The sequence below is a fragment of the Gorilla gorilla genome, chromosome 13, assembly GCF_029281585.2.
Source record: "Gorilla gorilla gorilla isolate KB3781 chromosome 13, NHGRI_mGorGor1-v2.1_pri, whole genome shotgun sequence".
NCBI classification, from domain to species: Eukaryota; Metazoa; Chordata; class Mammalia; order Primates; family Hominidae; genus Gorilla; species Gorilla gorilla.
In genome coordinates, this window is record NC_073237.2 from 94,536,475 (window position 1) to 94,563,907 (window position 27,433).

Here is a 27,433-nt window from a genome sequence, read left to right on the forward strand (position 1 = left end):
GGAGTGCAGTGGCACAGACATGGCTCAGTGTAGCCTCAATCTCCTGGGCTCAGCTGATCCTCCCACCTTAGCCTCTCAAGTAGCAGGACCACAGGAACATGCCAACACACCAGGCTAATATTTGTATTTTTTTGTAGAGACGGGGTTTCGCCATGTTGCCGGGCTGGTCTCAAACTCCTGGACTCAAATGATCTGCCCACCTTGGCCTTCCAAAGTGCTGGGATTACAGGTATGAGTCACCACACCCAGTGGAGATGTTTTTGTTACAGCAGCTGAACCCATACCCTGACATATACACATCCATTTCAGGGATGGACAAACTGAGGCCCAGCAGAGAGTAGAATGGAATTCAATCTCAATTGGCTAGATTCCAAAGCCTGTGCTCAGTAACTAAGAAAACCAGGGGTGGCAGCTATTTGGCATTACTCTTCCCTCTCATCCCTGTGGCAGACATCACTAATTAATCTCCCATACTTCTTCCTGCAAAGCCTACCCTAGTTGAGGCCTCAGAATCATTCTCAATATAGCAGCCAGTCACTACCAATCAAGTTGAGTCAGGGTTAAAGAGGAAATACACTGGCAATCCCCATGTAAAGCCACACACAGAGGACCTCATTCAACACATTTGTGCCTAGTTACCTTCAGCCCACCAGCCAATGCCTGCACAGCTGGTGGAAGGAACTCTAGAAAGTTCAGAAACAACAGAGCTTGATTTATTCCTCAGCAGGGGCAACTAATTCACACAGGAACTCAAGGTCTGCTCAGCTCCCTGTGCCTTTAAGCCTGTAATTTCCCCAGGGAGGGCCACGCCTGGACTCAGGCCTATCTGTCCCAAAGCAGGGATGTGAATTTGTTCTGGGCCAGGATCAGGACATCAGCAGCCAGGCCCACGTGGAACTCATACCAGGTAGGTATGACTTTCAGGCAACACTGCCCTGCTCTGTGCTTCTCATTTGGAAAAACATGGTTTCCTAGAGACATGTCAACTATACCACACCAAAGTATTAAAATGAGTGGATTGGCTGGATAGCCTTATTTGCTAAGAACAATTCTATATTGGAGGAAAACTGCCAAAAACCATGACTTTTTTGGAGAAGCTAATGACAAGACCACATTAGCCTGCATCTTCTGAAACCTTAGGACTAGTGACCATCCTTTCTCTGGTTCTCTCTTTTCCTTCCACATGCCCATCCATCCATCCAACCTTTACCAAGCACCACTCGGTGCCAGGCCAGGCCCTGAGCCAGGTGCCGTGGCCCAGAGAGGGACTGGTGAGAGTTCCCACCTCCAAGGACTGCAAAGGCTGGTGGGAATGAACATGACCCACCGCAGTGGAATGATCTACTGCAAGTCAGGGGAACAAGGGTGTTTGTGGGAAAGGCAATGACTTCTGTCTGGGGTGGAGGTTGTGGGGAATACCAGTCCAGAGCATTTAAAAGAAACTGTGAAGAATGAGAAGGGCCAGAGATGGTCGAGCAGCAGGTGGGAGATGAGGGTGGGGATGGCCCTCCAGATGTGGCCAAGCCACAGCCCCAGTAAAGACCTGGAGGAAGGAAAGAGCTACCATGGAGTTGTGGGAGCCCTGGGGTGTGGCAGGAAGGTGGGGTGAGGACAGCACAGTGATTGCAAACCAAAAGGGAATGTTTGGAACGTCCAGAATGAAGAAGTCAGCTTCTCAGGGCTCAGTGGAGAGAGATTAACATTCCTGTGGTTCCAGGATAACTGGGGGCCTAGGCCATTTTCTGCTTCAGCTGAGATTTGGAGATTACCTTGGATGACTGCCCAGGGAAATAACCAACAGACATCATTGTTCAGACTTGCCCTAGGAGCAGGACCAGTGGGTGTCTTTCCCTCAATTTGGGGAGTTGACTCTGAAGCTTATTTCATTACATCTAGCTGTCTCCTTCCCGCATTTGGCTCCCAGAATCTAAGACTGAGACTCCAGCCCAGGAGGCTCTCCTCCCACCCCCAGAATTCTTGTACCAGAATAAAATAGGCTTAAAAGAACAGAACCAGGGCAGAGGGAGGGAGCCTCAGTAGGACTTGTAAGATGAGGAGTGAGAATGTCATGAATTCAAGAAACCTAAAGTCTGGATTATAAGCAATGTCTTAGGACCAATTCTTAAAAATAGGTTGGGCCGGGCATGGTGGCTCACGCCTGTAATCCCAGCACTTTGGGAGGCCAAGGCGGTCAGATCACGAGGTCAGGAGATCGAGACCACCCTGGCTAACACGGTGAAACCCCATCTCTACTAAAAATACAAAAAATTAGCCAGGCGTGGTGGCAGGCGCCTGTAGTCCCAGCTACTCAGGAGGCTGAGGCAGAATGGTGTGAATCCGGGAGGCGGAGCTGGCAGTGAGCTGAGATCGCACCACTGCACTCTAGCCTGGGCGACAGAGCGAGACTCCATCTCAAAAAAAAAAAAAAAAAAAAAAGAAAATAAAAATAGAGGGGTTGATGAAATTAAGCTTTTTGAAGTGTTTTTTTTCTTTTCTTTTCTTTTTTTTTTTTTTTTTTTTTGAGACAGGGTCTCACTCTGTTGCCCAGGCCGGAGTGCAGTGGCGCAATCACGGCCCACCGCAGCCTCAACCTCCTGGGCTCAAGAGATTCTCTTGCCTCAGTCTCCCCTGTAGCTGGGACTACAGGCAAGCACCACATTGCCCAGCTAATTATTTTATTTTCTGTAGAGACAGGGTCTCCCTATGTTGTTCGGGGTGGTCTTGAACTCTTGGGCTCAAGAGATCCTCCCACCTTGGCCTCCCAAAGTGCTGGGGTTATAGGTGTGAGCCACCGTGCCCGGCCCAAGTGGTACTTTTAATATTTCTCAATCGAGTTGTTTGGTTCATCTCAGATTTTGATACCTGGTCATAAGTTGTCACTTTATTTAAATTTTTAAAAGCCAATAAATCATCTTTAAAAAATAATCCTTTATCTTTTTAGAGCATTGCTACTTTCATCAGTGGTGGGCCCTACAGGGGTATGAAGGGGCATGGCTTTGGAGTTGCACAGGCCTCGGTTCCCATTCTGGATCCGTGGGGGGTGTATCTAACGAGGTGACTCTAAGGAGGGTAGCTCAGGTGGCCTCTTCATTGAACCTCAGCTTTCTCATGAATGGGGCTAAAGCTTCCTCCTCTGCTCAGAACTGCCTCTAGCATGAAAGAGAAAGTGCCAAGTGTCCCTCTCCAAGCTGACATGGCCAAGGTACCTCCCAGCCCTCTTTCATGTCCTCTGAAGTTTTTGGCTGGAGTTCTAGGAAAGTAAGAGGCTATATGTTGCCCCACTGAGTTTCCTAAAAAATTACGTTCCTTTACCCAGTAATCCTGATTGAACTAAGGTGGCCCCAGAGGGCCGCAGGCAGGGTCCCAGAGGGGTTCATCATTCCCAGCCGCCAACAGATGGCCAACATCACCACAGACCACAGCCTTCCATCTGCCAGAGCAGACGGCCTTCAGGCTGGGTGCAGTTCTGTCAACTCCAAGGGTCAGTCCCCGGCCAATCAGCCATCTGGTGCTATCTCCTAGAGCCCAAACCTCTTGTGGGGCCAGTGCTGCAGGTGTGGGGACAGATAATGGCTTAATGGGTATTGAAGTCAACCCGTGGTTTAATATGACACCAGGGGGTACACAGGGAGTGCATTCATTTTTTCTCAAGAGCAGTTTTGGTGTTTGTGTCTCATAGTGGGCCTCACCATGAGACTATGGAAGAGAGGAGGCAGCCCAGCCTCTAGACTTGGAGACGGAGGTTAGGGCCCCAATCCTGGCTTTTCCAGCTGCCTGAGCATGGGCAAGTCACCCAACTCCTCTGAGCTCCTCAAATGCTGGCTCAGCCCCTGGGAGACCCTGAGCATGCAGACACTCTGAGAACCTCAGTTTCCCTTTCAAAGTAAGGGGATGAAAACTATTGTAAGGACAGAGATAACACACGGGAAGGCTCAGCACAGTCCTGGGGCAGTGCTTCATACCAGCAGTTCCCATGCTCACATCTTCTCTTCCCCACTAGACGGTGAGGTGCCCAAGGGCAGGGATTTGTCTGCAATGTGCTCTCAAGAGCATCTCGCAGTGTTTGAGATAGAAATTCCTAGAGTCACGAAAGCCATTGGCAATGGCCAGATCAGCCAGGATAAGACCCCAAATTCCCATGTCCTCCTGAAGTTTGAGGTAGACAGGAGGTGCCTTCCCACTAAAGAAACACAGGAAGGTACCTCGCAGGGGTAGCTCCGGGCATTCCAGGTGCCCATCTTCCCAGCTGATGAATGGGACTCTAATGAGGGTCTCAGATGGACAGCGGCTCTCCCAGTGGCATTCTGAGTGCCTGGGGGCACCACTGAGCACCCAGAAGTTGTGCTGGCTTTTTCTGTCTCACCTCTTTGGTTTCAGTATCTGGGCTACAGGTGAAACCCTAGAGTTACGGGGCTGCCATTCCTCCCTTCCTAATGTGGAATAAAGACCTAAGCTCCCTGATCACTGCTATGGCCCCACGGCACATTTCCTGAAGGCACTGATGGGCTCTCACTTCCCGCCTCGTCTCTGAGCCCCTCAGCAGGGCACCTCACTGCTTGTAGGGCAGGAAGAGATTGACATGGAGGGTAAGGAGGGCTGCAGTAATCGCCAGAACAACCAGAGCCTGCATCTGTTGGGCAGCTGCTGGGTGCCAGGTACTGGGCTTTATGAATCTGGGCACAGGTCTCTCCAGTAAACACGGCTGCAACTCCATTTACAGAAGAGGAAACTGAGGCTTAGAGAGGTTAAGAAACTTGCTTAGGGCCAGAATTTGAGCCTGTGCTGTCTTATTTAAAGGCTGGTTCTTTGAATCACCCTGAAGACTGAAGTGCATTTGTGGAATGGGTTGGAGAGTAAACAAATCCACTCATATTGCATAATAAATAGATAAACTAAATAAATCACAACTCATTCTCCTTTTGACCCTCTGTCCCAGGACACAAAGTTGAGGTTTGGTGGAAGGTTACCTGGTAGAAAAAAAATCCAGATTCTTCAATGCATCAACAACTTCCTCCTGACAATTTCCCTCTGAATATATTGAGTTGTCAATAGCCTGGGCAACCCTTATTAATCTCCAAGAATCTTACCTTTATTTATTGAAGAATGACGAGTCCTCCAGAGATGCAGAGCAATCAGGGGCAAACTCTCATGAAATCTAGGTTTCCTGGGGCCTTTCTACCTCATCTGACAATTTGTAATGTCTTAGAAAGAAAGGCTGTGTCAAGAGAGGCTGCCCGTATATTCAGGATTTCTTTTTCTTTCCAGGTTTGGGTTTGGGATTTAAGCTCTACTAGTCCAGGGATCAAGTAGCTGCTATGGCTCTGTTTCATGCCCTCTCAGCTCTCAGGAGCGTCCAGCAGCCTCAGAACTGGAGCACCATGATGACAGGAGGAAAAGACAGCTGGGCTGCTAAGCAGCAGCAGAGGGGACCTCACGTGTTATAACTACACATTTGGGTGTTGCTTTGTTTAATGTCTGTCTCTGCCATGAAATGCAAGCCCTGTAAGGGCAGAGACTGTGTCTTTTGCTCATTGTTCTTTCCCAGCACCTGGAACACTGCATGCACATAACAGGCCCTTAATAAAAATTTGGTGAATAAACACATGAGTTAAGAACGTATGAATAAATGAGCCCCCTCCTTTGAGAACTCTAATGTCTAATCACCAGTTGCTTCACTAAATGTAACTCCTGGCCAGGCACGGTGGCTCACGCCTGTAATCCCAGCACTTTGGGAGGCTGAGGTGGGCAGATCACTTGAGGTCAGGAGTTTGAAACCAGCCTTGCCAACATGGTGAAACCTAGTCTCTAATAAAAATACTAAAAACAAAAACCCAAAAAACAAAAAAAAATTAGCTGGGAGTGGTGGCAGGTGCCTGTAATCCCAGCTACTTGGGAGGCTGAGGCAGGAGAATCGCTTGAACCCGGGAGGCAGAGGTTGCAGTGAGCCAAGACTGCACCACTGCACTCCAGCCTGGGTGACAGAATGAGACTCTGTCTCAAAAAAAAAAAAAAAACTTCTGACATGCCAGGAATGAAGCCTCTGCTGGTTCCCCTGAGATCTGCTGACAGTGGTCACTGCTTAGGGGCAGAAAAGGCAGACGAGGGGCCAAACTAGATATAGGGAGAGCATTTTTTCTAGATTTCTTCCCACCAAAATAGGGCAGAAAAGAAAAGAAGAAATGTACAAGTTATAAGAAATATTCAGAAGGTAATAGGGCATAAGCCCCACCTCCCCAGCCTAAGTCCTCTGGAGTCAGGTCTGGAAAACAAAGCAGAAAGGGCCTCCGGGCAGCCAAAGTTCAAACACAAAAGCTTAGGCCTTCCTCTAGAGGAAAAGGAGTCTGGGCCCTCACTGGAGCCCGCCACTGCCACCACAGGTCCTACCAGGCCCCACTGTTGGGATTTATGTAACAACTGCCTAACTTAGTCGCTTTTATCACTCTAAAGAGGGGCTCCCGCCCGGAGCTGCAGCCCTCTCACATCTTTGCCCTGGCACCCTCACTACTTCATAAGGTAGCCCCTGGCTTTTAATACCATTTACTCTCTGGGATGTAGGATTTTGGAGTAGTTTTAATGTCTGTGTGTATGAGATCTGTTTTCTACAATTATTATATAGCTCTTGTAACTCTCGTAATTAACTTCTTACCATATTAAGCCCAAATATTCCTTTCACTGTTTCTGTCTTGGTCCTGGCTTAGCCCTGGGCCACACACATGCTGCTTGTTTGCTTTCTCCTGTGACAGTCTTGTGACGGTCATTCAGATATCTGTGCCCAGATATCAGCTGCCAGGTCAAAGTTCCCCCCGTTCTTCGACAGCCCCTCCCATGACCCTGCATCCAGATCACCTGCCTCTAAATAATGTCATTTTCTGGGTAGGGGGTGAGACCATGCATGGCCCTCCAGGAGGGGTCCAAGAGACAGTTATTAGAGTAGATCTCCAGAGATACCTGCCCTTGGTGCCCTTTTGTGACTTACTTTGAGTGACATCAGGTTCTTGAGTAATCAACAGCATATTTCAACCTTCTGCAGTTTGGCCTTTAAAGACCAGAGAGTAGCTGGTGCCCAGCAGGGCTGATGTGTCCCATCTAGCTTGTCCGAAAGGCTCCAGGAACTGGAGGGGTCCACTGGAACCTGGGGCCTCCCTGGGACCAGACCTCACCTTCTGAGACTTTAACTCCTTGGTGAGCATCAGAACCTGTTGCTCCAAGTCTGCTACTTTCTCCTGGGCAGTTCGGTTTCGTGTGATTCCTTCAGAAAAGAATGGGAAGGTGTTGTTCTGGCGCTTGGCTTTCTGAGCGAAATTGATGGTCAGAGAAGGCTTGGGTGCAGGCTTTGGAGAATCCTCTGGCTCTCTCCCTGCTCAAGAGGAGAAACGCAGAAGTTATGATAGATGACATCAGCAGTTCTCAAACCTGAGCTTGCTTTAGAAGCACCTGGAGGGCTTGTAAAATGCGGGTGGTTGGGCCCTAATTTCGGAGCTCTGGATTTAATAGGTCTGGGGCAGGGCTTGAGAATACGCACTTCTAAAAAGTTCCTAGGTGATGCTGACACAGCTTGTCCAGGGGTTAGACTGTGAGAACCACTGGCCTACATAAACGTTATTGCACTGTGCTGGCCCATCTGCTAAACTGTGCCTGTCTCCTTCCTTCAGATCCCACCCAGCCTGCACTGGTCTATCTCATGCCACCCTGCTGGTGTTTGCCAAGTGGCTTTCTCCTCAGGCACAAGCCCTGGCAGGATGTTCTGTTCCTTATTTCAGGATCCCACCTCTATGTACTAGGAGATTTTCAAAGCACACAGATCTGTCTGATGATAGGAACACAAAATGAATGTCTGTACTCTGCATTCTTGCTCCAGAGAGCAGCTCAAGCATTTAACTTGGTTCTTCTTATTCCAAGCTAAGTTAAGAGATATATTTCCCCCACAGTTGATTGTCTCAAGGATGCACAGTCCTTTTATCTCCTGGGTTACAACCTATGGTTCACAGGCCAAATCCAGCCCACAGCCTGCTTTTACAAATAAAGCTTTATTAGAACACGGCCATGCCCATTTGTTTATGTGCTGTCTATTGCTGCTTTTACTCCTCAAAGGCAGAACTGAGTGCTTAAAACAGAAACCCTATGGCCCACAAAGCCTCGAATCGTTACCATCTTGCTCTTTACAAAAAATGTTTGCCACCCACTGTTTTCAAGTCATTAAAATTTTATTCTTAAATCAAACCAAACATCAGAGAATCATTCCCTTGGGTTGCCTTGTCCTGCCCTGACCCAGCTGTGCTTCTGGTCTCTGCCATCAGCCTGCATCAAGGGACATTTAAGGGCCTGACTGTGTAGCCAAGGGCCCTTGAGAAGCTTGTTCACGTGGGATATATACATCATGCCTGTTATGAGTCCCCAGCAGAAGAAATTCCCTTCAGCCCTAGGAACTTCCAAGAAAAGCTTTGCTTCTTATAAGAAAATATGTTTTTAGTCTTATGGACACTGGAAATAATCTAGCTGCCTGCATTTCCCTCTTTGCCTTGGCTGCTGAGCTTACAGCCACATTTACTGCCTACTCTCATATTTTGTAGGATCGTAAATTGATCTTAACTGAATCTCCTAACCCAAATTACTCATTTGTAGGAGTATGCATTTTAGTAAACTATTACCTATTTCTTGGGACTAAAGTGTTAAAGGTGTTGAAAATAAGAATGTGGTATGGGATCCCAGGATAGGGGACACGCAGGGCTTTGGGGATAGGCCAAATGACTTAGCATGAGACCAGGCCAAGGGCTGGCCAAACAGTCTTGAACAAATAAAGAGTTACTCCAGTAGGTGACAGGAACCAGACACTGAGTGCAAAAACAGTACCTTGCTCGGCCGGGCGTGGTGGCTCACGCCTGTAATCCTAGGACTTTGGGAGGCTGAGGCGGGTAGATCACTTGAAGTCAGGAGTTCGAGACCACCCTGGCCAACATGGTGAAACCCCGTTTCTACTAAAAATACAAAAATTAGCCAGAAATCACTTGAATCCGGGAGGCAGAGGTTGTAGTGAGCCGAGATCATGCCAGTGCACTTCAGCCTGGGCAACAGAGCGAGACTCTGACTCAAAACAACAAACAAAACAACAGTGCCTTGCTGAGTGCAAAACCAGAACAGTCTTGTTCCAGATCGAAGAGAAATCAGGTTACACTGGGTACAAGGCAGCCTGCAGAGCTCAGAAATATGTAGTACCTCTTTCTCCTTCCTGTAATGGGGTATAGGGGAGCAGGGAAGCTCCTTGTAGCACTGCTGCCCTCTGATACATGACTGTGCACCAACTCTGAGGACAGGCAGGGCAGGCCTCACAGTGCCCAGTTTATAATTAGAGAAAATAAGGCCTGAGACAGTGGTGTTCAATCAGTGCCCTGGATTTCATAGGAGTGCCTCAAGGGCTGACTGGGAGAGGAAGGTGGAGTAAGAGGAGCAGAGGAGGAGTCCAGACTCCAACTCTGGCCTCAACTCTGCTTTTTTTTTTTTTTTTTTTTAATTTGTAGCTCATTTAGAGTCTCAAAAAGAATTTAGGTGTTTTTTATTAGTGTTCAAGAAACTCATTTGTACATATTAGAAAAGATTTATTGACATAAAAATAATCTTTTCCTCCATTTAAAAATCTGATTACAACCACTGTTTAATACAGTGTAAACACCGTTTAACACAGTTTAACACAGTGTTGAGATATTCAACACTTTATTAGAAAATAGGTTTTGTGTTAGATGATTTTGCCCAAATGTATGTGTTCCAAGCGTGGTTAAGATAGACTGGGCAAAACTATACTGTTCAATAGGTTAAGTATATTAAATGCATTTTCAACTTATGATATTTTCAACTTATGGTGGATTTATCTGCTTTATATATTAGATTTTGTTCTGTCACTCACTCTGTGGCCGTGAGCAAGTCACTCCACCCTTCCATGCCTCAGTTTCCTTATTAATCTAATGAGGATAACAACAATATATACAATATATACAGTTCCAGTTGCTGTAAGAATTAAATAGGTCAAGGTAGGTAAAGTGCTTGGTACACACAGATGAAACTTGAAAAGATTCTACTAAGTCAAAGAAGCCAGTCACAGCATGGTATATTCCATGGTATATTCCACTCACAGCAGATGTCCAGAACAGGCACAGCCATAGAGAAAGAAAGATGAGTGGCCACCTAGGGTTATGGGGCAGTGGGGATTAAGGTTGATGACTAAGGGTGCAGGTTTCTTTTTGGGGTAATAAAAATGTTCTAAAATTGATTATAGTGACGGCTGCATAATTCTGAGGATATACAGAAAGCCACTGAATTACACATTTTAAATGGGTGAATTGTATAGTACATGAATATATCTTAATAAAGTTGTTGCCAAAAAAAATGCTTACTGCAGCACTGGCATGAAGTAACTGCTAGTGTTATGATGATGGTGACTCATCCGATATAGCACTGGCCTTCTCTTGGACTGCTTGTTGTGCTCTCTAGGGCTTTGCCAGGCACTGACTGCTCCAAAGGGTGCTTTTTCTTTTCTTCTTCCTCTTTTTTTTTTGACAGTGTCTCACTCTGTCACCCATGCATGATCACGGCTCACTGCAGCCTCAACCTCCCTGGTTCAAGTGATCCTCCCAGCTGAGCACCCCAAGTAGCTGGGACTAGAGGCTTGCACCATGATCAGCTAATTTTTTTATTTTTTTGTAAAGACAGGGTCTCCCTGTGTTGCCCAGGCTTGTCTTGAACTCCTGGGCTCAAGCAATCCTCCAGCCTTGGCCTCCCAAAGTGCTGGGATTACAAGCGTGAGCCACCATGCCCAGCCTCTTCTTAATTTTTTACTCTGAAAAAATTATAGACTCAGAGGAAGTTGCAAAGATAGTGCAGACATGTCCCAAGTACTCTTCACCAAGCTTCCCCTGATGGTGACATCTTACATAGCTATAGTACACTATCAACTCTAGGAAACTGGTGTTGGTACAATATGTGTGTATAGGTCCATGTCATTTTATCACATGTGTACATTTGTTTTTGGTTTTGTTTGAGACAGTCTCACTCTGTCACCCAGGCTGGAGTGCCGTGGTGCAATCTTGACTCACTACAACCTCTGCCTCCCAGGTTCAAGTGGTTCTCCTGCCTCAGCCTCCTGAGTAGCTGGAATTGTAGGCACTGGGGCCACCATGCCCAGCTAACTTTTGTATTTTTAGTAGCGTGGTGGTATTAACAGGTGGGGCCCTTGGGAGGTGATCAGATTTAATGTCATGAGGGTGGAGCCCCTGATAAGATCAGTACCCTTAGAAGAAGCAGCAGAGACCAGAGCTCTTTCAGCCACGTGAACACACAGTGAGAAGGTGGCCATCTATCTGCAAGCCAGGAAGGGAGCCCTCACCAGACACTGAATCTGCCGGCACCTTGATCTTGGACCTCCCAGCTTCCACACAACTGTGAGAAATAAGTATCTGTTATTTAAGCCACGCAGTCTATGGTGTTTCAGTAAGTAGCCCAAGCCAACTAAGACACACGCAAAAGCACAAATGCTGGTTCGCTGGAAGGAAAGAAGGCACTTGTGCCAGCCGTGAGGAGCTGGTCCCTGAAGGCAGCTCAGCCCTGGACAGAGGCTCACCTGGGGTGCTGGTGTCAGAGGCTGAGGGCTGCTCCTCCCTCTGAGGCTCCCCACTTTGTGGAGAATCTTCCCCTGGAGGTTCATGGCCTGTTCCCTGGGCCTGCTTGTTGCCACGGATGTTGTGCATTGTGTTTCTGAAAGGAGACGAGAACAGAGGAAAATGAGGCTGAACCCTGCCTTTCGGCCCTTCTGTCCTTCCCGCCACCACTGCTGGAGCTCAGGTCTCATCCCCACACCCTGTCATCCTGACTGGTCTCCCAGACTCCAGGCACCCTACATGATGCCTCCCCACACATGGCACTCCCAATCTCCTTTACCTATCTCTTTCGCATTCTCATCTTCCACACACTATGTGGCTTATAAGTAATATAAGCTTGACTTCCTCAACCCCCAACCCTGCAGCTGGAATATAAATGCCATGAGGCGGAGGTATTGTCCGTTTTGTTAACTGATGCACCTACAATGCCTAAACAGTGCCCAAAACATAGAAGGTGCTTAATATGGGTGTGTTGAGTGAATGTTGAATGGACTTGCTGAACCAACTTTCCCGAAACCTTCATCTGGTTTCATAACTATCTGGCTCAAAAACCATCAGTGGCTCCCGACTTCTGCTGAGATAAGTTGCAAACATCTCCTGGCATCTTTCCCTGCTTGCTCTCTTTCCCTGCTCAGATCTGTCCTCTGTGCAGCCTTCACTGACCATCTCGTGGCCTCCAAGGGGCTTAGTGTACTTCACAGCTGGGTCATCCTTTGGCCAAGTACTTGTCTAGGCTGAAGCCTCATGATGTCATTTCTTTAAGAACCGGGTACTAACCTACCTGCATGTTTGCTGGTGCCCAACACTGGGTTGTACATGCCCGAGACCGGGCTCAATACGTGTTTGGTTTATAGAAGGGAACTAGATAGTACCAAAGGCTGACCTAAGATCACAGACCACAGAGAAGTTCATAATGAGCTGGATGTAAAAACAGTTCAAGGAGTTTATTTTCCCTTGCAAAGAGATAAGATTAATAACAGGGAGGGAAAATGATGAAAGGAGTTCACTAGGTCAGTGTATTTTGAACCGAAGGTTCCCACTCATTGGTAGATTGTAAAATCAGTTTAGTGTCATGACCAGCATTTAAAAAATGAAATAGAATCTATCAGGGCTGCTGCCACCTGCCTACATCCACCTGTGTTGCATCAGAATCCTGAGGAGCTGTTGGGTGGTCCAGACCAAGGCTGGCTCGTGTGGAAGTCATCCTTGCCTCTGTTTGCCGACCCTCCCATCCATCCTCTCTCCCAGTGGTCGTCATGCTGGTGCGCATCTCCTGCCTGCTGTACTAGTTCCATTTGCTCTTTTGGAAGCAGGAGCTAGAACTGACGCTTGTGGGGCTACAGGACTTAGGCCAAGACCAGCTTTGTGAATATCACTGTGTCAGGTCAATTTAGTGAAAACATGATACCCACAGTGAGCTTCGACATGAGGAAAGTAACTAAAGGTAACATCACAGTAAAGATCTGGGATATGGCTGGGCACGGTGGCTCACGCCTGTAATCCCAGCACTTTGGGAGGTCGAGGTGGGTGGCTCACGAGGTCAGGAGTTCAAGACCAGCCTGGCCAGGATGGTGAAACCCCGTCTCTACTAAAAATACAAAAATTAGCCGGGTGTGGTGGCGCATGCCTGTAGTCCCAGCTACTCGGGAGGCTGAGGCAGAGAATCGCTTGAACCCAGGAGGCGGAGGTTGCAGTGAGCTGAGATTATGCCACTGCACCTCCAGCCTGGATGACAGAGCGAGACTCCATCTCAAAAAAAAAAAAAAAAAGATCTGGGACATAGGAGGACAACCCCAATTTCGGAGCATGTAGGAACTATATTGCTTAGGAGTCAACGCTATTGTTTACAAAACAGATGGTGCAGATCGTGAAAAGATAGAGGCCTTGAGAAATGAGCTACATAATCTAGATAAACCACAGTTACAAGGAATTCCAGTGCTAGTACTTGGAAGCAAGAGAGAGATCTTCCTAATGCCTTGGATGAGAAACAGCTAATTGAAAAAATGAATGTCTGCTATTCAGGATAAAGAAATGTGCTACTATTCAATTTTTTGCAAAGAAAAGGATAATGTAGGTATCACACTTCAGTGATTTATTCGACATTCAAAATCTAGAAGCTGAAGCATCTCCTGAAGTCTTCCAATGCTTCTCAGCTATAATCCTAGAATTATTGTCTGTTTCTCTAAAGCACTTCCCAAAATACGGTCCTTCCTAACCCCAGTAAATTGTCTTTTTCAGAGTTTATTTCTCATGTGCATTGCTGAAGATGTGTATCCCTAACCCTTCATAAGAATCAGCAAGTTGTCGGCTGGGCACGGTGGCTCACGCCTGTAATCCCAGCACTTTGGGAGGCCGAGGTGGGCAGAGCATGAGGTCAGGAGTTCGAGACTATCCTGGCTAACACGGTGAAACCCTGTCTCTACCTAAAATACAAAAAAATTAGCCGTGTGTGGTGGCGGGCACCTGTAATCCCGGCTACTTGGGAGGCTGAGGCAGGAGAATGGCATGAACCTGGGAGGTGGAGCTTGCAGTGAGCCGAGATAGCGCCACTGTACTCAAGCCTGGGTGACAGAGTGAGACTCCGTCTCAAAAGAAAAAAAAAAAAAATCAGTGAGTTGTCATGATCAAGTCAGCACATACAAAACATACACATATCTTACACATATTGTCTTAAACTATATAGAGCTTTTTAAAATTTTATTTATTAAAAAAAAAAAACACTTGACCATCTTAACTCAAGAAGATTGCATATTTCCATCCTGGTCTTTCTGGGCCAGATTTTTGTTGTTGTTGTTTGAGATGGAGTCTCACTCTGTCACCCAGGCTGGAGTGCAATGGCACGATCTCGGCTCACTGCAACCTCCACCTCCCCGGCTCAAGCAATTCTCCTGCCTCAGCCTCCCGAGTAGCTGGGATTATAGGTGCCCGCCACCACACACAGCTAATTTTGTATTTTTAGTAGACACAGGGTTTTGCCGTGTTGGTCAGGCTGGTCTCAAACTCCTGACTTCAGGTGATCCACCCACCTTGGCTTCCCAAAGTTCTGGGATTACAGGCATGAGCCACCGCGCCTGGTCTGGGCCAGATTTTTATATTGGTTTTCAGTAAAAATGTTTATCTATAATATTTCATTATAGAGTCCAGTAGCTTGATACTGATACTGACTTGATACAGCATGAAGTTTCTAGTGCCACACACAGTTTTTAGAAAACCTTTAAGCCTGGCTCATGTGGGATATAAACATAATGTTTATCTTATCTCACAAATGTATGTGAAATGTATAATTACACCTTAGGAATCCAAAAATGGTCTGCAAAGAGTGAGCAGAGGCACCAGATCAATGTTGTTGGTTCTTTACACTGGTGAGATTCTACTTGATGAGTATTAAAAACACTGCTTTCTGAGAATTCTTTATCACAAAATAGCAGTTGGGGATATGGGAGGAACTAAGGCATGCTTTGTATCTGTGTAGATCGTTACTTCCATTTTTTTTTTCCTCATTCAAAATACTTTTCATGGGGTTGGGAATTGATTATTTCTCCAAAGCTTTTATGAATTTAAAGCATGCCAGTCAAGATAATAAAATCTGTTAAGAATGTCAGACTTTGGCCGGGTGCAGTGGCTCACGCCTGTAATCTCAGCACCTTGGGAGGTCAAGGCGAGTGGATTGCTTGAGGCCAGGAGCTCGAGACCAGCCTGGCCAACATAGTGAAACTCCGTCTTTACTAAAAATACCAAAGTTAACCAGGCGTAGTGGCTCATGCCTGTAATCCCAGCTTCTCAGGAGGCTGAGGCAGGAGAGTTGCTAAATGTCACTTGAACTGGGGAGGCAGAGGTTGCAGTGAGTGGAGATTGCGCCACTGCACTCTAGCCTGGGTGACAAAGCAAGACTGTCTCAAAAAAAAAAAAGAAAAGAAAGTCAGGCTTTGTTGAAAAAAAAGAAGGAAAATATCAGAGTGCACCCCACTTAGTGCACCTTACAACAGCACCACAGTGTCTGGATTACTATAGCTTTGTAGTAGTGTTGATATTGGGAAGAGTGCGTCTTCAAACTTTTTTTTTTCTTTTTTTTTTTTTGACATAGAGTCTTGCTCTGTCGCCCAGGCTGGAGTGCAGTGGCACGATCTCGGCTCACTGCAACCTCCACCTCCCAGATTCAAGCGATTCTCCTGCCTCAGCCTCCTGAGTAGCTGGGATTACAGGCGTGCACCACCATGCCCGGCTAATTTTTTTTGTATTTTTAGTAGAGACGGGGCAAACTTTTTTTATTCTTCAAGATTATTTTGGGTACTCTGGGGCTCTTGAATTTCCAGGATCTTGAATTTTAGGTTTAACTTGTTAATTTCTGTAAGGAAGCCACCAGAATTTTGATGGTGATTATATTGAATCTGTAGATCAATTTGGGAAGTATTGTCAGATTAATAGGTTAACAATATTGTCTTTTTTTTTTCTTTTTTTTTTTTTGAGACAGAGTCTCACTCTGTTGCCCAGGCTGGAGTGCAGTGGCGCAATCATGGCTCACTGCAGTCTCTGCCTCCTGGGTTGAAGCGATTCTCCTGCCTCAGCCTCCCAAGTAGCTAGGATTACAGGAATGTGCTATCATGCCCAGCTAATTTTTGTATTTTTAGTAGAGACGGGATTTTACCATGTTAGCTAGGCTGGTCTTGAACTCCTGACCTCAAGTGATCTGCCCACCTTGGCCTCCTAAAGTGTTGGGATTACAGGCATGAGCCCCCGCGCTCAGCCTAGCAATATTAAGTCTTTTGATCCATGAACATGAGATATCTTTCCAGCTATTTAAGCCCTTTTTTTCAACAATGTTTGGTGTTTTCAGAGCACACATTTTGCATTATTATGTCAAATTCATTCCTAAATATTTAATTCTTTTTCTAATATTGTTATGGAATGTTTTCTTAATTTTATTTTTGGGTTGTTTATTACAGGTGTATAGAAATACAACTGATGTTTCTATATTGATCTTGAATCCTGCAACCTTGCTGAACTAATCTCTTAGCTCTAATAGTTTTTCCTTAGGATTTTCTGTAAACAAATATCATGTCAACTGCAAATAAAGATAGTTTTACTTTTTTCCTTCCCAATCTGGATGCCTAATTTCATGTTCTTGCCTAATTGGCCTGGCTAAAGCCTCCAGAACAATGTTGAATATTCCTGATTTTAGGGGGAAAATATTCAGTCTTTTACCATTAAGTATGTTAGCTTTGCATTTTTCATTGATTCCCTTTATCAAGCTGGGGAAGTTTCGTTCTACTTGGTTTTTTTGTTTTTTGTTTTTTGCTTTCTGAGACGGAGCTGCTCTGTCGCCCAGGCTGGAGTGTAGTGGTACAACCTCCACCTCCTGGGTTCAAGCAATTCTCCTGCCTCAGCCTCTCGAGTAGCTGGGACTACAGGCCTGTACCACCATGGCCGGCTAATTTTTGTATTTTTAGTAGAGATGGGGTTTCACCATATTGGCCAGGCTGGTCTCAAACTCCTGACCTCAGGTGATCCACCCACCTCAGCCTCCCAAAGTGCTGGGATTGCAGGCATGAGCCACTGTGCCTGGCCTCCTTCTAGACTTTCTAAAAAATTATTTATTTATTTATTTATTACTATTATTTAGAGACAGTGTCTCATTCTGTCACCCAGGCTGAAGTGTGGTGGCATGCTCATAGCTCACTGCAGTCTTGACCTCCTGGGCTCAAGTGATCCTTCCACCTCAGCCTACACAGTAGGTGGGACTACAGGTGTGTGCCACCACACCCAGCTAATTTTTTGTAGAGATGGGGTTCACTACAATTTTTTGTAGGCTGGTCTCAAACTCCTGGCCTCAACCAATCCTCCCACCTTGTCCTCCCAAAGTTCCGGGTTTACAGGCAAGATCCACTGCGCCTGGCCCTTTCCAGTCTTTGTGAGAGGTTTTATCACAAAGAGGTGTTGAATATTGTCAAATGCTTTTTCTCAGTCTACTGAAATGATGTGGTTTTTCACCTTCTTCTTATTAATGTAGTGTATTACATAAATTGAATTTCAGATGTGAAACCAACCATGTATTCCTAAGATAAATCCTACTTTATCGTGGATTAATCCTTTTTATATGCTGCTGAATTCAGTTCGGTAGTATTTTGTTGAGAATTTTTACATCTGCCTTCATAAGGGATATTGGTCTGTATCTTTCTTATGATATCTTTGTTTGGTTTTCATATCAGAATAATATCAGTCTTATAAAATGAGTTGGGATGTGTCCCCTCCTCTTTTATATTTTGGAAGAATTTGTGAAGAATTGGTATCAATTTTTCTTTAAATATTTGGTGGACTTCACCAGTGAAGTCATTTGGTCCTGAGTTTTTCTTCACGTGTAGTTATTTATTTATTTATTTTACTAATTCAATCTCTATGATGTAATTAGGTCTTTTTAGATTTTCTTCTTGCGTATATTTTAGTAAATGTGTCTTTCTAGGAATTTGTCCATTTTCATCTAAGTTATCAAATTTGTTGGCACATAGTTGTTCATAGTATTCCTCATATAATCCTTTTTGTTTCTGTAAGGTTGGTAGCAATGCTCTCTTTTGTTCCTGACTTTAGTAATTTGAGTTTTCTCTCTTTTCTCAGTCTGCCTAGCTAAAGGTTTGTCAACTTTGTTGCTCTTTTCAAAGAACCTCTATTGATCTCAAACTTAGTTTAAAACAAGATCCAGGTGTGTTTGTGTGTGTGTGTGTGTGTGTTTTGTACAGTTGGGCCCAGAATAAGAAAATAATGAGATTATACTTTCATGGATAGTACAGCTGAGTGATGGAAGGAAAAATTCATCGGTTGAATTAAGAGCAGAGAAGAAATTAGAACTCAGCACTCCCAATACCTGATCTTTTGCTGTAATTACTAAGGTGTCCTGTTATAAGGAGAGCCCCTGGCTCCTTGGCCTAGTGACTTCCCTTTCCCAGTCTTGCTTTCCCCATCTGAAAATACAAGAATGTAGTTCCATTGAAGAGAATCATGATGATCATGATAGGCACTACTATTTACTGAGCATCACTTTATGCTGGGTCCTGTGCTGAGCCCTGTTACATGGATTTCACAAACCACAAGTCACATGAGTTGGAGAGGGACACAAGGCCACATCCCTATAGCTAGAGGCACTGGCTAGGTGGGGTAATCATCACTGCTGCCCACGCTTTAACCAGGAACTGCTCCCTCCCTGACATGTCCTGGGTCTGATAAGCAGTCACCCCTGGGGTGTGGGAAAGCACAGAAACCACAACTTTAGGGCAGCGAAAGGCCTTCTAAGCCCTAGCACACATCTCTGGGAATGGGAAGCTCGCTACCTTCTGAAATGGTCCGGCTGGTCACCACCCAGCTAAACCACTATGCTTGGAAGAGCTGTTTCCATTTCATAAATTTATCAACTTTGCTTGGAGCAGTTCATGGACCATTTTCTGTTTAGGTTTAATTCCAGGCCTGCAAGGCCTGGCCAGCATGGGAGTGGTGATCCTAAAGACTTGTTCTGAAAGGATAACCTTGGGAAAGCTAGTTATCCTCCCTGAGCCTTGGTTTCCTCATCTGCAATGGGGATGTCAAACATATCCATAATGAACACTGTATGGACCCTTCCATGGCTCAAATTCTAAGTGAAACACTATGATGCATTCCACTCACTTAATCCTCCCAAGACCAATGAAGTAAATACTATTCTCACCCTCATTGGATGGAGAGAACTGAGATTCGAAGAGGATAAGTAACCAAAACTACAGAGCAAGTAGGCAGCGGGGCTGAGCAGCCCTGGATGTCTAACTCCATGGTTTGAGGACTTAACCATGTGATGATACCACTTCACAGGTTTGTCTAGAGAACTCGAGAGCATAAAGCACCCAACACAGTGCTCAGGAAGCTCCCTACCCCCTTCCCTGAGTATGACCCGGGTTCATGGCAGCGCCAACAGTGAGTTCCAAGACCAGCCAGAGCACAAGGGTGTAGGACACAAAGGCAGCTCTCATCTCACCAAGTTGTCTGGGGCTCTCAGCAGCCCAGGGCACTTCTCTTGCAAATTAGCCTGGCATTTTCTGTGGGCTATGACAAGTTACAGGAGGGAAGTTGCTCTATGACCCTCTGAAGCTTCCTTCCTTTCTTGGTCTCTGCATTTTCTATGTTCTGCTTCTGCTGCTGTGGCCTCTATCAGGCATGGACTCAGTTTAATATTGGTGAGACTGCCCTGGGTGCATGCTGGCTGGATAGCTGGACTTCTCAGGCCCCCTCTCTACCCCAGCATGCTCCCAATGCACCCAGTTCCCTGTAGCTCCTCCCAACAGGTGATCTCCTGCAGGGTACCCTCCACATCCACTCACCCTGGAGGGCTCAACCATGCCCTATACCCATCAAGCCTCTCTCTCGAGCTTAGATCTCTCTCCTGGGCTCCAGGTCATTCCATCCAAATGCCTGTGGGGGAGCTCTACCTCCAGCCAGCAGACCCCAAACAACACTCATTGTCTTTTCCCTAAAACCTGATTCTCTCCTGGAAAGGACGTCACCACCCTCCTAGTCACTCAAGCAAATTCAGACTCTGAAGCCAGCAGAGGGAAATACTCTGCCTGAGTCATACAGAACCAGGGGTCCCTTATCAAAGTCCCGTGAGCAATCTATTTTGCCTTCTAAGAGCTCTAAGTTCATCTGAAGTCCACATGGAACACAAATGCCCAGGTTGGGCGTGGTGGCTCACGTCTGTAATCCCAGCACTTTGGGAGGCCGAGGTGGGCAAACCACGAGGTCAGGAGTTTGAGACCAGCCTGGCCAACATAGTGAAATCCCGTCTCTACTAAAAATACAAAAAGTCAGCCAGGCGTGGTGGTGGGTGCCTGTAATCCTAGCTACTATGGAAGCTGAGGCAGGAGAATCACTTGAACACGGGAGGCAGAGGTTGCAGCGAGCTGAGATCACGCCACTGCTCTCCAGCCCGGGCAACAGTGCGAGACTCCATCTCCAAAAAAGAAAAGAAAAGAAAAGAAAAGAAACGCCAAACAGGATCACTATTGGATATAGTTTGAATTCCTGAAAGTTTCCATCCCTTCAACTAGAGTAACAATAGCAGCAGCAGCTAATATGTATTGCATGCTTAAGACTGCCAAGCACAGTTCTAAAGCAGTCTGCATGCATTAAACGATTTAATTACCATGCTAAGCTTATAAGGCAAGCGCTGTTGTATTTACATTTACTAACAAGGTAAGAAAAGCATTGAGAAACAACTTGCCAACAGCAGCACAGCCATGACTGATGGAGCCAGGATACAAACCCAGGCAGTTTGTTTCCAAAGCCCAGGCCACACTGCTGCCTTTTTTTTTTTTTTTTTTGAGACAGGGTCTCACTCTGTTGCTCAGGCTAGGATGAAGTGGTATGATCATGGCTTACTGCAGCCTTGACTTCCTGGGCTTGGGATTACAGGCACATGCCACTATGCCTGGCTAACTTTTCATTTTACTTATTGTAGAGGCAGGGTCTCAGAAGTTGCCCAGGCTGGTTCTGAACTCCTGGCCTCAAGTGATCCTCCTGTCTTGGCCTCCCAAAGCGTTGCAATTACAGGCATGAACCACCACGCCTGGTCCATACTGCTACCTTCTTAGAAATTATCTAAAACAAAGCCTGACAATAGTAAGGTATACATATAATATATTATTAAATAAAAAAGTAGTTGAGATATGATTGACACAATAAATTGCACAAGTTAAAAATGAGTAATTTGATACTTTTGACATGTATAGACATTTGTGAAACCATCACTACATCACATTCAATATGATCTCATTTATGCAATATGTATATAGAAAATGTAGAGGAAAGAAATATACCAAATGCTAAGAATATTTGTCTGGGTGGTAGGATTATGGATAATTAAAAAAAATACTTTACTTATAATCAAGTGATCCTCCTGCTCCAGCCTCCCTAGTAGCTGGGACTACAGGCTGTGAGCCACCTCGTCCAGTGGGTAATTTTTTATACCCTTCCAGATGTTTCTGATTTCCTATAATGAACATGTACTACTTTTCCAATGAATTTTTTTTTTTTTTTTTTTTTGAGACAGAGTCTCACTCTTGTCGCCCAGGCTGGAGTGCAATGGTGCAATCTCGGCTCACTGCAACCTCCGCCTCCTGGGTTCAAGCGATTCTTCTGCCTCAGCCTCCTGAGTAGCTGGGATTATAGGCACCTGCCACCATGCCCGGCTAATTACTGTGTTTTTAGTAGAGATGGGGTTTTGCTGTGTTGGCCAGGCTGGTCTCGAACTCCTGACCTCCAGTGATCCGCCCACCTCGGCCTCCCAAAGTGCTGGGGTTATAGGCATGAGCCACCACACCCGGCCAAATGTAATATTTTAAAGTGATGATGTGATTAATTGAAAATAAAACCCATAACCCTCTCCCGGGGCCCATCTCCCTGTAGGAGAATCACAGCAGGTCGAGCTCCACTGAAGGGGCTGCCTGCAGCTTGGCTAGCCCCTCAGCTCCACTGGCACTTACTGTATTTCAGTCCCCAGGTGCTTGAGGGAAATATTCTGAAGGGCAGGGAAGGGCTGCAAGGCAGCTGCCACGCCCACTAGCCCAGGGGGTGTTTTCACAGGGCACAGGAACTCCTCCAGCTCTGCCTCTTCTTGCCCTGGGAACAAAGAAAAGGGAAATCAATCAGCCGGGTCACTGCACTTGGAAAGACAGGTCAGGTGGGATGCTATGGGTGCAGCCCTGACTGGGAACAGGCTGGAGTTGGAGAGTTGCAGGGGCAAGCAGGCCCTCCCTGTAGGTTAACAGCAGCAAAATAGGCTTTTCACAAAATGTTCTGCAGCCAGTAAAATGATGCATTTTGCTGGTACAGCCCTCCTGCAAACCCCTTAAAAATATGCAGACCTGGCTGGGAGCGGTGGCTCATGCTGTAATCTCAGCACTTTGGGAGGCTGAGATGGGCGGATCACCTGAGGTGGGGAGTTAAGAGACCAGCCTGGCCAACATGAAGAAACCCTGTCTCTACTAAAAACACAAAATTAGCCAGGCGTGGTGGCGCATTCTTGCAATCCCAGCTACTCAGGAGGCTGAGGCAGGAGAATCGCTTGAACCTGGGTGGCGGAGGTTGCAGTGGGCCGAGATCACGCCATTGCACTCCAGCCTGGGCAAAAAGAGTGAAACTCCGTCTAAAAAAAAAAAAAAAAAAAAAAAAAGGCAGACCTACAGTTAATTCTACATCTGAGAGTCCATCCTAAAGATGGAAGTGCAGACAAAACTTTATGTGCCAAGAGGTTCGTTCCTTCTAGCATTGTCACAATAGCCTCAAGTTGGAAAAGATCTAAAAACTTGGGAATAGGTTAAGTATATCAGAATGTCTTCATATGACGGAATATTAATCATTCAAAACAATGTGAATAAATACTTATAAACAGGGAAACCTGTATGGAATATTAAGTGGAAAGAGCCAGATTAAAAAAAAATTGGGCCGGGCGCAGTGGCTCACGCCTGTAATCCCAGCACTTTGGGAGGCTGAGGCAGGCAGATCATGAAGTCAGGAGATCGAGACCGTCCTGGCTAACACGGTGAAACCCCATCTCTGCTAAAAATACAAAAAATTAGCCAGGCATGGTTGCAGGCGCCTGTAGTCCCAGCTACTTGGGAGGCTGAGGCAGGAGAATGGCCTCAACCCAGGAGGCGGAGCTTGCAGTGAGCCTAGATCGTGCCACTGCACTCCAGCCTGGGCGACAGAGTGAGACTCCATCTCAAAAAACAAAACAAAAAAAAAACAAAAACAAACAAAAAATTGGAAGGCTGGATGTTGTGGCTCACACCTGTAATCCTGCCAGTTTGGGAGGCTGAGCCAGGTGGGTCACTTGAGCTGAAAGTTTGAGACCACCTGAACAACATGGCAAAACCCCATCTCTACAAAAAACAGAAAAATTAGCTGAGTGTGGTGGTGCGTGCCTGTAGTCCCAGCTACTTGGGAGGCTGAGGTGGGTGGATCACTTGAGCCCAGGAGGTGGAGGTTGCAGTGAGCGGAGATGGTGCCACTGCATTCCAGCCTGGGCAACAGAGCAAGACCTCGTCTCAAAAGAAAAAAAAAATTGGGGTTATAGTATAATCTCAGTTGTACAGAAAAAGTCTCAAAGAAATCTTAACAGTGGTTTGAGCTGCGTGATGGGATTTGCAGTGAGCAGGCTATTCTCATCGTATTTTACTGGTTTTTTTCCAAATTTTCTACAATAAACATGGGTTACTTTATAAACAGAAAAAGAATATGTATTTATCAAAAATAGATGTTTATACAGAGATTTTAAAAACACAGGCAAATATTAGGGTCACACTACTGAGTATCAAAAAACAAAGTAGGACATTTTATATTATTATATGATCTGAAATATGTTTAAATGAAAGGCAGGCAGGAGGTCATAACATAAGGTTAATACTGGCTGCCTCTGGGTGATAGGATTACAGGTTCTTTTTCTTTTTAGTCTTCCAAATGTTCTGTTTAAACAATGATTCTTCTACAGTGAGTGACTTGAAAATGTTTAATGTTAAGCAAGCTTTCAAGGCCAAAGAAATTATTTGAAGTATAAGAGAGGGGAGGTGAAATATTTAGAAATTAACTTTGAGTGTTAGAAAAAGGAGAAAAGAGCCAGGACCACTTATGGGTTGGTATGAGCTTGATTAGACAGCCCCTGAGACCTACCAGGGCAGCAGACACTTTCCACTTGGAGCCCTCTTACTGGGAGACTGAAATATTTAGGAGTGGAGATTTGTTTTTGCACTATATCTGCAAAAGGGTGTGGGTATAAAAATATTAAATATAATGATGGGGGTCAGGGGGAGCTGTTCAACCTACCTAAGAAAAGAAACTTAGCAGTAGTTCAAACAACAGACAGTGTATTTGTAAATTCCTAACAGGCTCCATCAGATCTGGCAGGTAGGCCAGCACTCATACTCCTCAAATGAGAGATCTTTGAGGCCCTCCCTTCCATGAATCCTCTCACCAAACACAGACTGGGTGTTTACCCTGAGGCTTGCGAGTGGGGCTGGAGAAAGTGAGAAGAATAAAAGCAGAAACTCAAAGTCTAAGGAGCAGGGAAGGGGAAGAAGTGCACACCTGGGGTCAGGTGCTGGGGTAGGGGCAGTTCTGGGAGGTGGAGACAGAGTCTTTCCAATCCAGGTCAGGGAAAACTTCCTGGAGGAGGGGCACTGCAGCTGGGCCTTAAGGACTGGGGTTGATTTGAATCTGCAGGAGGAACCAGGAAAGATCTTTCTATGCCAAGCATACAGGCAACAGCAAGGGGTTTCAGACCCAGAGCTGAGTTTGCGGGGAGGAAGCTGGGAAGATGGGGTGGGGAAGGCCAAATAGAAAGGGGTGTGGGTAAGTGGCTGGATCTCATCGCGATGGAAACCAGAGCTCCTAGGGGTTTGAGCAGGAGGCTGAAGAACCAAACCTGGCTTTGGGTAGAAGATCTGTAGCTGGGCCCTGTTTCCATGGGGAGGGTGTTGCGACCTGGTTGCAAATCATTAAAAAAAAAAAAAATCAAGGGCTGGGCGCGGTGGCTCATGCCTGTAATCCCAGCACTTTGGGAGGCCAAGGCAGGCAGATCACCTGAGGTCAGGAGTTCAAGATCAGCCTGGCCAACATGGGGAAACCCATCTCTACTAAAAATACAAAAACAAACTGGGCGTGGTGACGTGTGCCTGTAGTCCCAGCTACTTGGGAGTCTGAGGCAGGAGAATCGCTCGAACCTGGGAGGTGGAGGTTGCAGTGAGCCGAGATCACACCACTGCACTCCAGCAGCCTGGGTGACAGGGCGAGACTCCGCCTCAAAAAAAAAAAAACAAAAACAAACACAAACAAACAAAAAAAACAAGAAGGATACTCTCTACCTTGTCTCCTTCAGAGTTAATGTATACAAAAATGTTTAAAAAGCCATAAAGGTGGGCTGGGCACGATGGCTCACGCCTGTAATCCCAGCACTTTGGGAGGCCGAGGTGGGTGGATCACGAGGTCAGGAGATTGAGACCATCCCGGCTAACACAGTGAAACCCCGTCTCTAATAAAAATACAAAAAAATTAGCCAGGCGTGGTGGCACGCGCCTGTAGTCCCAGCTACTTGGGAGGCTGAGGCAGGAGAATCATTTGAACCCAGGAGACAGAGGTTGCAGTGAGCCAAGATCGCGCCTCTGTACTCCACCCTGGGTGACAGAGCCAGACTCTGTCTCAAAAAAAAAAAAAAAAAAAAAAGCCATAAAGCCCCATACCGTGGACTCACATCTTTCAAAGTAACCTTTAAGCCAGACTCTGAACTGATTCAAAATAAATAAAATTTTTTTATTTATCAATATTTTAACCATCTTATTCTCCTTCATTCAAAGCAAACCAAAAAACTTAACAGTTTCTCTAAGATTTTGATATCTTAGCAGTACTTCCCTAACTGCTAATATCTGTTTTCTTGTAAGTGCCACCTGTGGCCCTAGATCAACTCTGAGACTACACAGAGCCAAGTCCTGGGGGTTGTCATCACTGGTGGGTTTTACCAATGAGGAAATAGCCACTCAGAGAGGGTGAGTTTTGTGGCAAAGTCAAAGCTAGCAGGTGACACCGTTATAGACTCAAACACGTCCCCACTTTTGCTTTTCCTATTAAACAATGTGGCTTATCAGAGCAGCCTTTCTAACAAGCAGATCATCTAAGACAGGAGGGGCTGCCCATGAAGGCACAAGCTCCCAATGCAAAGAAGTGTGCAAGGCACGGGCGGCACAGGATGGCGATGCCCCAACAGAGACCAGCACTTCCCACAGGAGGCAGAATCAATGACCTGAGGCTGTAGTCTGGGGCACCCTGGAGAAATGCCCTCCATGAGTGACCACACAGAGGATTTTCAGCAGCATTCATTTGTAATTCTCCTTTTATGTGAGCTCTGAGGGTTGCCCCACCACCAGTGGGAAGAAGTCGCTGCCTAGACAAAAAAAGGGCCTGACCCAGGAGGTCACTGCCTCCCTAGAGGGCCCTGGACGAGTGCCTGGTTGCCCCTTAGCTTTCGGAGGGCAGGTTATGAGTCTGCAGCCTAGGGTTTGAATTTCAGCACTGATGTTTTCTTACTACATGACCTAGGACAGGTCTCTTGACCTCTTTGAGCCTTAGTTTCCTGGTCTATGAAATGGAAATAGCACTAACTACCCTATAAAATTATTGTGAGGATTAAATAAGATGATGCATGTAAAGTGTTGGGGCAGCAGGCATATTTCATGACGGTACACATTTATACAGGTCCTTTGTAAACTGTAGCTTACTGTGGCAACTTGCTGTTCTTATTATTATAAATCTCGTGGGTTCCCTTTGATCTTTCTTGGCTCTGCAGAGGCCGTTGTTTAGGTAAAGTATAAAATAAAGTTGTAAATCCTTAAAAGCAGGAGAGAACATGTCTTGTAGATTGCTCAAGAGCAGTGACGAGACACTTTTTACCAGAAGTCTCTGACTCAAAGTCAGACATGGGTCAGGAGGTTTTCAATGACCTGGGAGCGGGCTGCTGCTTCCTCAGGAAGGGTGGAGGCGGGCGAGGTGGGGCAGCCTGCTCCACATGGCTAATCCAGGCCTTGCTGACTTGCCCAAGACACCAGAAACATCTTTCTAGGTGGGCTGGGAAGGTTTTGCCAGGCCCTGGGTCTGGGAGGAGAGTGCAGGCTTGCTGCAAGGCGAGGAAAGGCTTCAAGAGGAGAAGCTCACGTCCCTGCTTCCTGAGTCTCAGGCAGCATCCTCCTCAGGAGACTAGAACCCAGGTCATCACAGCAACTCCACCCCTT

The 27,433-nt window shown here is 46.1% G+C and overlaps 1 protein-coding gene and 1 pseudogene across 3 annotated transcripts in view; one reads left to right on the forward strand and one right to left on the reverse strand.

The window, feature by feature from the left end:
* TBC1D2 (TBC1 domain family member 2) overlaps positions 1 to 27,433 on the reverse strand; it is a 57,978-nt gene that overhangs the window by 22,416 nt on the left and 8,129 nt on the right. For all 3 annotated transcript variants that reach the window (XM_004048336.5, XM_055350036.2, XM_055350037.2), the window contains 3 exons: positions 22,142 to 22,277; positions 11,609 to 11,742; positions 7,161 to 7,357 (listed from right to left, as the gene is read on the reverse strand). In XM_004048336.5, the coding sequence (XP_004048384.4) occupies positions 7,161 to 7,357; positions 11,609 to 11,742; positions 22,142 to 22,277 (467 nt within the window). The remainder of the gene's footprint in view (positions 1 to 7,160; positions 7,358 to 11,608; positions 11,743 to 22,141; positions 22,278 to 27,433) is intronic.
* On the forward strand, positions 12,902 to 13,860 carry LOC109028153 (ADP-ribosylation factor-like protein 8B; annotated as a pseudogene).